The sequence below is a fragment of the Cyprinodon tularosa genome, unplaced genomic scaffold (genome assembly GCF_016077235.1).
Source record: "Cyprinodon tularosa strain WSP-4 unplaced genomic scaffold, ASM1607723v1 ctg13, whole genome shotgun sequence".
NCBI lineage: Eukaryota > Metazoa > Chordata > Actinopteri > Cyprinodontiformes > Cyprinodontidae > Cyprinodon > Cyprinodon tularosa.
This window is the reverse complement of record NW_024038114.1, coordinates 1,667,294-1,678,839: the sequence shown is the minus strand read 5'-3', so window position 1 is coordinate 1,678,839 and position 11,546 is coordinate 1,667,294. Positions and strand designations below refer to the sequence as shown.

The following is an 11,546-nucleotide window of genomic DNA, read 5'->3' as shown; positions in this document are numbered from 1 at the left end:
CTAAAAGATTGTTAAAAAAAAGGCTTATTAAAATGTTGGCTGATATATACAATTTTATTATACATTTCTTATTACAATCAATGAAGTGCATAAAATGCAGTGTATAAAATGACAACTTTAAAAATAGCATCTAAAAATACCCTGCATTTATCCTCTTTTCCTTTAGTTGTATAAAAAAAATCCCATCATAGGAGTTTATTTTAAATGTTACATTGAAAAAAACAATCTGATGTGAGTGTAAAAAGTCTAAAGCTGGTCATTAAAGAAAGAAATGTGCTGAATTTAAAGATTATCTTCAGATAAAGGTAAATATATCAATTTGGAACAGTTATTCATATTAGAACTTCACAAGTATAATAAAATACTAATTAAACGGTGCAAAAAGCATTTATCTTTTGGTAAACGTATTAAGGGAGGACAAAACAGCAGAAGGAAACATTCTAACTATCAAATGAACTCAGTTAATTGTGTTTTTTTGGTCATTTTGCCTGTTTGTTGGATTTGTTGAGAATCTTCATGAGGTTTTTGGACATATAGTATGGCTTCTGCAGGGATCCGTCATTACGCTCCAAGTCTTCCACTGTGATAACAGCAGTCAAAACAAAACAGGTTTTATTAGTCACCTTTAATAAACAGCAACCTATATAGGTATTTGGTCTTTCTGTAAAAAACATTAATAATTAATCTTTTAGCACAGCGGCCCTTTTCACAAAGGTTTACTATGTTTTCCACACCTGAAATATGAGAAACTGAGTTTTCAAAGAGAGTTTTCTCAACCTCTGATTTAGAGACAAACAGCATGAGTAGTTGGCTCATTAGAGGTGAATACAGCAACATAAAGAAAAAGCGAAACATGCATTTTGCAGAGGGGCCTCTACCAATTCCTTCTGCATTTCCCTCTATGCCTGAACTGCCAACTCTGTTAGAACCTGACCAGTGGTTTCACTTCACTGGTATATCCTCATTTCCAGTTTGCTTTGGAATGACGCCTCTTGGTTCAACTGCTGTTATGGCCCAAGTGATTCTGGTAAAAATTATTATAACAATAGTAATAAATTTAATAGATACTGATTTAATAGATCAGCAAAAGAAGTGAGTGCAATACATTAGGAGAGCATTTGGAAAGCAATTAAAAAAACTGGAGCTGTGCAAATTCTCAGTCATCTGGGTCATGGCAACTACAAGACGGAGGAAACTAGACTTTTGCTCAGATTTGTCTTTGTTAGTTCTGCTTGCGCTACGGGAATTTGTTTAGGTCCGAAGCACATTCCAAGTCAGATGCAAATTAAAGAGCAACCCAGGTATGGCTTTGGTGTCGAGTCATTTGGCTTGAGCAAAAGTCTGGTTTCCTTCAATTTAAGTCTGTTTTGTGGGTACAAAGAAAGGGTTTCAACATATCATAGCTATACCACTAAATGTGGAGCAAGCTATGATATGTTATTCTCCATTCTTTGTTGATGCCTTTGGAAAGATGAAATGTTGTCTGTGTTAATAACTGATGGCCATGATGAAATTATGACCAGTTTACTTACAGAAGCAGAGGAAGAGAGTGTCAACACACATGTTGTACACGCTGAAGAAACCATGGGCTACGAGATAGCTGCCAAACACCACGGTCTGAAACAGCATAACACATGTCAAAAAAAAAAAAGAAAAAAAAACACAAGTGGAAGATTTAGAAAGGAAGATGAAGACAAAATAAACATAGACTGATTAGTGGCTTACAATAATAGGCATCCAGTAGTAGTTCAGATTTTCAGAGCGAAATGTGTTGCCTGGGAGCTGAATCCGACCAGAGAAGAAAAAGAACGACAAAACACCTGAGGAGAAAAACCAAAACACATTCAGCTGTCAGATCTCCAGTCCCTTCAGCTCCAAATGAATTCTGAGGCCCCATGGAAGAGTCATCAATGTGCTCTAGTAACTTTAGTAGGCCAGCCATTCTTAGGAAAGTTTGCTACTGCTTAATGTCTTCACCATGTGGTGACCATTGGAGTCCTAAAGCCTCAGAAATTGCTTTTGTAGCTTAGCTGGTCTTATGTTAATGAATTTAATTTAATTACTTTAAATCAGGGCTTGAGTTGTTATTTTTTGAACCTTTTTTTTTGCCTACTCATGCCGTCACACTGATTCTATTTAATTAGTTTGACTTCACGTGTTTGGATGGGTCTTTTTCCTGTTTCACAATAAAGTTTTTAAGAGAGGGTTACCTCATTATCACAAAGAACCAAGTTAGTATAGATATCTATTTAAAATCTTTGGAGAATTACTTTTTAGATTTACTTTGGTTGTCGGTAGCTTATACTAACATTTGAAACATTGTGGTGGGAAAAAAAGAAAGATATTACAGAAACCTGCATGATTTATTGCAGATTATTTTTGAAAGTAGTGTAAGCATGAGGTCTAAAAGCTACTTTTTCTCTCAAATGCAGACCTCAGCGTATGTAGCGTGTAAGAGAGCAAAACCTTTATATCTAAGCCTCTAAGAGCAGGAGCGGTGACTTTTCTGTAGCCACTGGTACCATGACACACTGAACTAAGTTCATATCAGACTAAAATCCCCTCAATCTGCAGGGTTGCCTTTAAGACATCCTGAAATAAAGCTGTTGCATGCTTGCAGTAGAAGTGACCTCCTCACCTACTCCACCGACCACAAGCAGTTTTCCAAAGAACAGCAGAATGTCAGTCACTTTATCGAGGACCACCACCCTGTGAGATCAACCACAGTCATAAATAAAACTAAAAAAAATAAGTCAGAAGCAACTAGAGTAAAATACAATGTAAAAATCCACAAAAAATAGGCAAAGTGGGTGAAACATAATGTATAACAGGTAAAGGATGTTACAGGAGAATTGCATAAAATGAATATGCCAATGAGAAGAGATGGGTTTTCAGAGCAGATTTCAAAATGGTGGAAATGGGCTTATTGGATGATTTTAGTGAGACTGCAGCACAAACCTTATGATATTTCTCATGAGCAGACTGAAAGCATTTTTGGCAGAGACACAGAAGTTCTTCCCATAAACAGCAATCTGACAAGAAATTAATTGTTTATAAAAAATTAAAAAAACAGTTATTTGTGGTGTTATTTCTGAAAATATTGTTGGTCCAATGAAAATGACTATTTGTAGTGAGATCAATCTGTTCGATATTTAGACAAACTGTTCTATTACAGTCAGAAAAAGCTGCAGACGCAGTTCCTACCATAATGTAGGCATTCCTGTTGAGGAACTTTACGAACTTCTCCAGACACCAGAAGCAGCACTTCAAGCAGCACAGTAAGAAACGTGCACAAGGATTTTGTGCCGCTGGAGATGAAACATTACAGAAATAGAAGAAAATATCACTGTAATTGATCTTTGGTCTGAAAATAGTCCCAAATAAACACATCTCAATTTCTTATTAAATAACAATTACCTAACATCATTTAGTAACAGCAAATTAGCTCATGATATCATTTAGAAAGTGTCATGTTTTTATCTGATCAGTTATAATGCTAAGATGAATTGAAATGGACTTACACTTAGTCTTGTGGTCGATGTACTCAAGTATAATCCTCACAATTTGAACCAGAGTCAAGATTAAAGCACCAAATGCTAGAGAGCCCACATGGTACCTACAATAAAAGAAGAAACATTATGCCTCACAGCTGATATGCAAAGAAGTATAACAACTACACTGGGACACCAGTCAAACTTATGCATAGTACATCGATTTGCAAAGGCTTCTTAAAGCACTGTTAGTTTTAGCCACTAGGGACACTAGACCTGTAACTTCCATGTGTAGCGCCCAATACACATAGGGCCGGATCTATCAAAGGTTTGCGTGTATAAAAACACACCAGCATGAATAGTGGTGGTGTGGAGCTTAAAACACTTGATAAATTAGAGTCACAATATTTCACCCACAGGTAATGGCTTAGTTGTTGGAGGTGCACTCAGGCCTTTTTTTAGGTGGTTATGCAAACATGTCTGTTCTTGGAAGCACAGCTTTCATGTCATGTATATGCCACTCCCTTGGTTTTAACACCACAGTAAAAGCTGAACACTGATACCACAGATACTACAAGGTTTAAATAAAAATACATCAATAAATACATTTGCAGTGAAGAGCAGAAATATTAATTATTTCTTGACAGTATCCGTTTTTGCAGAAATGGCTGACTTGGTGAACCCTACCGTCCTCTTATTACACACTGACTGATACAGGTTTTTTAGGGGTGATGCCAGTAATGGTTAATCAATCTGACCGACACCCAACATGTGCTGCCTATTTTTTGGGGCAGATTCTTTAAGTCAATATCATTTTTACTTCCTCCATTTTGAAGATAAAAATTAAAGAACAACAAACTAACATTTTTTTAACAGAACTAAGATAAAGTTCAAACCAGATAGCAGAAGGAGGGGGTGCAAATACATGCACCTTACGTGATTTCAAATCATTTCTGCATGCACTAATGAAATGGCAGATACCGATACAAAGCACTAGTATCTGCCCCCGTCGATTTATCGGTCTGACTCAACACCCAACCGTCCATCAACACCCCATAAATATAGAGTAATACACTCCAAATTGACTGAACACATAAATCACGAACAGAAAACAGTGCAAACTTTAGAGATTAACTAATTTTGTCCTCCCTGTTTGGTGCCAAACATTCGCCGGCGCTCTGGGACGCAAAGCCAAGGTACCAAAAAAAAAGGTTATAATGTTATTAGATGAAGCTCTCCAATAAATTACAAAAAAATCTTTATTTATTCAAATGTAAAAATACTTAAAGAATATTTCCTTTACTTTCAAAGGATGATAATGTAACTAATCTAAAAGGAAATAACCACATTATACTTTCTTTGGTGCAGAAACCTGTATGACTAGACTTCAGCTCATCTGCATACCTGATAGCACGCATAAAGCTGGCACAGACTGGAAATGTGGGGATGTCGCCTGGTTTGTTGTAGGCCCAGTAATAGGAGGCGAAGGCCCCCGCCAGCGTGCACTGCCCCAGGGCGATGACAAAGTTCACACACCACAGGAAAGCAACAGCATTGTAAATCTGCAGGTTGAACATGTTCCTCTGGAAGAGACCCTCCTCGTTGTAGTTGATAAAGATGCAGCTGGCTGAAGGGCATGCAGAGTATTCTGATGAGTTGAAAGTCTGACAGGAAAAGCAAAACAAAGATCTGTGAAGTTACTGCTAAAATTATATCCTGATATTACCGCAAAGAAAACAAGATAACATGTGTTCCAACCTGAGGGTCACAGGTCACAGTGCCGTTGATAGTCTCACAGCCAGTATTGGTGGAATTTAAAGCCACAACTTTGTAGACGGGCTCTCCTGAAGTTGCCAAGTATCTGAACATATCAATTCAGCAAAGCTAACACTGGAATGTGGATCATAAGGTGATGCTGAGCACTTTTGGGAATAAGCATTTTCCCTAAAAAAAAAAAAGTTCAAGGATACACAGCAGTGGCTCCCCAGTAGGCAACACACACCAGCAGCAGAACAAATGTGACCAGAGGGTACGTCAGCGAAGACATCATGTGACCAATTGCTCTGCAGAGGAAAAATGTTCGCCAGGAGTTCATAGCTTTTTAATATGACCAAAATGGGAGGTTACTCAGGCCGAAATAGAAACAGACCAATTTGTCTCTCAGTTGCACCTGTTTTCTATTGCTGTTATCCATGTGGAGTCCATGGGAACATAAACTAAACATGGATAACAGACGAAAATCAACAACTTAACCAATGGTCTAACTTACTTGCTTGACTCCTGAATGAGAGCGATCGCTATCAGGATTCTGGTTCTGAGGAAGATGAGGGTCAGGAGAATGATGGCCTCCACCACAGAAAGTATTATCACTGAGGATCAGAATTACAGATATTATCCAGACTCCTCCTCATTCACAGCTGCACAACATTACACCAAACATTACTAAACATAGACATGATTTTCATTTTAGAGACCCATCTTTTTTCAGCATATACTATGAAATCCTGTTTTTTTTTCTGAAGACCATTAATAGACTTGTTCCACGTTACTTACCTGACTTCCTAAGTTTCTAATTTTCATCTGAGCACATTCATTTTAAAATATCAAAGATTGCCCTCACTGCTCCAGACAAACACAATATGCATTAACATCCTGCTGTTTTTACAGTTTTTCCATTCTTTAAAACAACAAGATGCACACTGCTTTATCCTGAGTATACATTTTTTAACAACCAACAAGCCGTACCCTTCTCTCTCACTTATTTTTGTTTCTATATCATTTACCTTTGTGTATTTCGGCATGCTTCCATTTGAATTTCAATTTGCAACTGGTGCCTCTGAATTTCAATATAAAGTATTTCTACTCTATTTTTACTATGAAGAACCAGTGGCAACAACTGTCGGCTCTGTGTCAATTTAAGAGGATTGAAAAATCTTAAAAAGCTAGCCAGCAAACAACTTGTTTTAACTTAACATTTTTGTACTTGTATTTTCTATGCTAAAGCAAAAAATTTTGATATGATAGTTTGCCATATTCATCAACCCTAAGTAGTCCATTTTATCAATCCATTGATCTCACAACCTTATGTTGCTGCTAACTGAAATAGAGTAAAACAGAAGTCATATTTAGACATAAGAAATGCACAAAAGGATCTTACAAAAGGCTAGCCAGGTCTCTTGAACTTGCAGATAGACCTTAAAGTCTGTTGTGAAACCGACATCGTGGATGGTTGCAGAAGTTTGTTTGTAGTTATCATATTCCCAGTAGCAGTGCCATATCCCTGCAAGGGAAAAGTGGGAATTAAGCAAAATTCTAAACATGTCTGAGTTGGAAATAAAAATATTTAAATCTTACTCAATACTTAAAACAAAAGAATCTGATAATTTTAATGGAACAGATTTTGCATCTTCTCATATTCAGAGACTACAGCATCTTGTTGATCAAAGTTTAAATATACAAAAATAGAATAAAATAACGCTAGTAATAATACAATACAATTGCATTTAGACAGGATTCACAATCTAAGAACTCAAGGATTCGTCTAGTAATGAATCAGCTGAGGTTTTACCATAAGCACCAGCTCCCAGGAGTGCTATGATGAGCAGCCACACCATCACTGGAGCCGTGAACCTCAGCAGCAGGAGGAACAGCAGACTGACCAACATGGCTATCACTAAACCACTGAAACAGGAGCAGCAGGAAGAAACTGGTTACAGACTAGAACAAAACCTGAGGGCTTTAAATATCAAACTAATAATAGGGTGCATATATGGATGGAATTACAGGGATGTCTATAACAAAAACACGTAGTAAAAACTAATAATTAGCCTTATCTAATGTAAATCTATACTTTATTTCATTCAGTACAATCTTATGGTTTAAAAATATTATCAGCACACACCATAGGTTTTTTATGGAACATTTTATTCTTATTTTTAATCCTTTTTTATTGTTAGGAAGCTTAATTAAAAGTGTTTGTTCATATTTTGCACATGATGATGAACTGACAAAAAACTCATGAAGCACCAGAATATTAAAGCAATAATCACTACAGGTTTTTGCATAACTATCTTTTTTTTTTTTTTTTTGGTAATACTGATGTATAATTCAATCAGAGAAAATTAAAATGGCTACAAAAATGTTGAATGGCAAATTCTATGCAACTGTCCTGGTCAGATATTATTGCATTGTCACTTCTTCATTCAACTCTTTAGATAAAGTTCCACACAGCAAGCTTGAGAAGATAGTACTTGAATAGATAATATGAAAAGCTGAAGTGTGACAAGAAACCTTCTAGGACATTGTCAATACACCTAAACTGACTGGAAGAGCATTAATTAGGGAGGGAGTCAAGGGGACCCTGGTAACTCTGCAGGAACTGCAGCGATCCATGGCTCAGGATGGAGAATCTGTTGGTAGGACTGCACAAATTTGGCTTTTGTGGAAGAATGATTAGAGAAAGTCTATTGTTGAAAAACAGCAGTAAGAAGTTTTTTTTTGTTTGTCTGTTTTCAATGTAAAGGACACAGCGACTGTCAGATGAGGCTAAAATTGACCTACGTATATGCAAGATGGTACATGGTGGAAAATTATTGCTGCATAGCACCTTGAACATATATCCCTATAGTGATCAATGCTGGTGGCACCATCATGCTGTGGAGATGTTTTACTTCAGGCAACAGAAGCTGGTAAGAGCTGTTGGTAGAAGGTTGGAGGTGCAAAGGACTTAAAGACTGGGTAGATTTCCATCTTCTAGCAGGACAACAAGTTTAATCATACAGCCGAGCTGTAATGGAATGGTTTAGTTCAGGTATGTCAAACTCAGGTCTTCAAAAGCTGGGCCTTGCAACTTAAAGACATCTCTCTAGTCCAACAAACCTGAATCAAATGCCGTAATTACGTCAAGTTCTCCAGAGTCCTGCAAAGGACCTAATTATTTGATTCAGGTGTATTAAAGCAGAGACGCATCTTAAAGCTGCACCAGACCTCGAGAACTGGATTCTGACATACCTGGTTTAGATGAAAGTATAATAAAGGGTGAAAATGTCCTAGTCAAAGCCCTGACCTAAATTATTATATGTAAAATAACCTTTTTCAAATCACCTCACAATGATTTACTGATAGCTAAGTTTTTCCGGCTAGGCGCTCCTTTGGCTTAATAAAAAGCCCCCGCCACTGCAATAAAATAAACTACACTCTTCTTTGAAACATAGCACCACTACCTGTCAAGTGTAATTATTTTAAGTTTAACTATTTATTACTCTCTCTATTAATTAAACTGGCCCCCCTCTAGAGCAGAGGTCTTCAACAGGGGGTCCGTGACCCCTAGGGGGTCCACAGAGGTACTGCATGGGGGTCGCAAAAAACTTTTGGTTGATTCATATTTTTTTTTAATATATTTCCTCCTGAATTGAAATGTCTTTAAATCCACATTAACATGAATTCAACACACTGTAGTAAACAGATAAATGGAGGCAGAAGATGTCTTTTAGTCATCAATGCACACATTCAGCGACACACAGGAGCTCGTTCAAGCTGGGCACCGTTTCATTCACAACACCTGACCCATCAACCAGGAATCAAAATCAGACATACTTTAATAATCCCAGGGACAAATTACTTTAGTTACATTACTCCATCTGTAATAGAGTGACTATAGGACCAGTTTGATAGAACACAATTTCATACAATATATATAATTAGAGGGTCCCCGCTCCATCTGGTCATCAGTTTGGGGTCCTTGGTCTGGAAAACGTTGAAGACCCCTGCTCTAGAGGGCACCCCGCCCAACTTTGGGATTGAGTAATATATAGAGTCACATAAAATACAATGAAGCTCATGGCTGCAAATTTAGAAAACTGAAAAAAAGCCTGACGGCCATCAGTGAAGCCTCGCCGATAACTCACAGAAGAATCCATGGCCAGGCCGATGCAAAGTCTTCGAAGATCCGGATACCAACGTCCCTAGCACTGAAGCCATTTAATATGTCCCTAATGAAAAGTAAAAAGAAAAAGATAAGTTGAATTAAAGCTGCCACTCTTTCAAACCAAATGTGAGCAGCACTGAAGAAAGGACAGTTTCTATAAATTTGTGCTCTACTACATGGCAATGGCTTACGGGATATATTTTACCTCCACTACTATTCCAGTCAGACACAAAAACACACAAACACACAAAAAAATTAAAATATGACATTAAAAACTCAGCAAGATTATCAGGTTAAAAAAGTACAAATAAAAACACACCTTACACAACTTACATCTTAAGACAATGCTTTACAAAGACATTATAAGACAGATGAACAAACCAACCATCACCAATATGCTACACTACAGCTGATAAAAAAAATAACTATTACCACTGACCCTGAGCTGGCAATGAAGAAATGGAAAAAAACAGCAGGGATGTTAAAGCCATGGTTTAACATTTGTTAATGTTTTTCTTTCAGGAGGGGCCTTCGTCTTACCCGGTGCCATTCTTGATGAGGTTTGATGTCTCGTTAACTGAAGAGGGCAAACCTGGTACTTTGGAAAATGCATCAGGGATATTACCAAGTTTTTGGATGTCAGGGAAACATCTACCCAATGCTAAAACATGAGAAAAAAAAGCACATTCAATCAGGCTGAAGCTCAAAGAGCCTAACAGGAAATAGACTTTTTAAGTTGATAAAAGTGATAAATATTTAAACAAGCAGCAACAGTCCAGAGGAATAATCAATAGAGGTCAAACATTTACTCACCTGAGGTTGTGGGCATGAAGAAAAAAGGACACAGCTCTTTGTTCACAATTTCTGCAACAGTCTAAAAATAGATCAGATACACTGTTTAAACTTTTAAACCCAGGATTAGGGCGTAACTGCAGCATCAAAGACTTAGTGCTCACCATGTCGGTTTTTTCTAGGTCAATTGATGGAACACATATATTTTGCTGAAATACTTCTTTTGCTTTCTTTGCGTAGTCCAGAGGTCCAACAGCCCAGAAATTGTCGGGACACGTTTCTACACAAATCTGCAGGTAAAGAAAGAAACACATTTTTTAGGCTTAGAAAATAAAACAGAAACTGTTAGAAACAGTGTGAAAGAGTGAAGTCTAGCAGCCATCTGTACCTGTGTGGTTGGGCACTGGAAACCGTTCAGGGCGGTTGCCATCACATTGACAGATGTGGCACATTTTAGGATATCAAAGTAAAACAGGTTCGGTCGATCTCTGAGGAGTAAAGGAATTTTTTTTTATGATTTAATGCTTTTAAGCACTGCTGCACCAAAGTTGACCTACCAATTGATTTTTCATTATGTAACATTACAACCACACATTTCAATGTATTCCAAGCAACTGTCCCCAAATGAAGTAGTGCATAATCATGAAGTCAAATTCTACATTTTATTTTTCTAATTACTAACAAATAAAACATCAAAATGTGTGGCATCATGAATCTTCTAAGGGCCCTTCTATTGGAGCAGTGGCTTATCTGTAGCTGAGAGCAAGCGGCTGAATAAACTGATCAGGAAGGCCCGCTCTGTGATTGGATGCCCTCTGAATGCAGGAGGTGAGAAACAAAGGATCCTAACTAATTTAACATCTCTGTTGGATAATGTCGCCCACCCCATGCATGAAGCTGTTGCAGAACTGGAGAGCTCCTAAATGCACCACGGAGCGTTATCACAGATCCTTCCTCCTAGCAGCTGTAAGACTTTATAACCACCGCTGTTCCCAACAACCTCACTAAATTGTTACACTCATGCTGATTTTGCACAGTCTCTATCTTCGTTAAATAACATGCTGCTGTCATTCTGCACATCTCTGATGTTGCTGCTATTTTCAAATATCCATTACTTTAACTCTTCACTAGAATGTTATTTTCATACATTTTTCTAAGGTCCACATTTGTGCGACAATATATTCTATAACCTTTTTGCCCCGTGTGGGACAATAAAGGGATTTTCTTTTCTATTCTATACTAAATAGAGCCCATGTTTATGTCATTTCATCTATGATTAGTGACCACACAGCATAATGGAGACCGAGCATCACAGTAGTCAGGTCAGGGAGAAAGTT

The 11,546-nt window shown here is 37.5% G+C and overlaps 1 protein-coding gene across 2 annotated transcripts in view; it reads right to left on the bottom strand.

The window, feature by feature from the left end:
* Nucleotides 1-478: 478 nt before the first annotated feature.
* The window catches only part of slc44a4 (solute carrier family 44 member 4), a 28,778-nt gene continuing 17,710 nt past the window's right edge, over nucleotides 479-11,546 (bottom strand). Inside the window, exons 5-23 of one of the 2 annotated variants that reach the window (XM_038277075.1) lie at nucleotides 10,598-10,697; nucleotides 10,374-10,499; nucleotides 10,231-10,291; nucleotides 9,958-10,078; nucleotides 9,857-9,862; nucleotides 9,398-9,481; nucleotides 7,060-7,172; nucleotides 6,649-6,771; nucleotides 5,761-5,860; nucleotides 5,462-5,554; nucleotides 5,250-5,352; nucleotides 4,896-5,155; nucleotides 3,522-3,616; nucleotides 3,205-3,308; nucleotides 2,959-3,032; nucleotides 2,639-2,709; nucleotides 1,726-1,820; nucleotides 1,533-1,617; nucleotides 479-580 (exon numbers count right to left, since the gene is read on the bottom strand). In XM_038277075.1, coding sequence (XP_038133003.1) covers nucleotides 480-580; nucleotides 1,533-1,617; nucleotides 1,726-1,820; nucleotides 2,639-2,709; nucleotides 2,959-3,032; nucleotides 3,205-3,308; nucleotides 3,522-3,616; nucleotides 4,896-5,155; nucleotides 5,250-5,352; nucleotides 5,462-5,554; nucleotides 5,761-5,860; nucleotides 6,649-6,771; nucleotides 7,060-7,172; nucleotides 9,398-9,481; nucleotides 9,857-9,862; nucleotides 9,958-10,078; nucleotides 10,231-10,291; nucleotides 10,374-10,499; nucleotides 10,598-10,697 — 1,915 coding nt within the window. In that variant the 3' untranslated portion in view covers nucleotide 479. The remainder of the gene's footprint in view (nucleotides 581-1,532; nucleotides 1,618-1,725; nucleotides 1,821-2,638; nucleotides 2,710-2,958; nucleotides 3,033-3,204; nucleotides 3,309-3,521; nucleotides 3,617-4,895; nucleotides 5,156-5,249; nucleotides 5,353-5,461; nucleotides 5,555-5,760; nucleotides 5,861-6,648; nucleotides 6,772-7,059; nucleotides 7,173-9,397; nucleotides 9,482-9,856; nucleotides 9,863-9,957; nucleotides 10,079-10,230; nucleotides 10,292-10,373; nucleotides 10,500-10,597; nucleotides 10,698-11,546) is intronic. The other variant, XM_038277076.1, reaches the window with a different exon arrangement.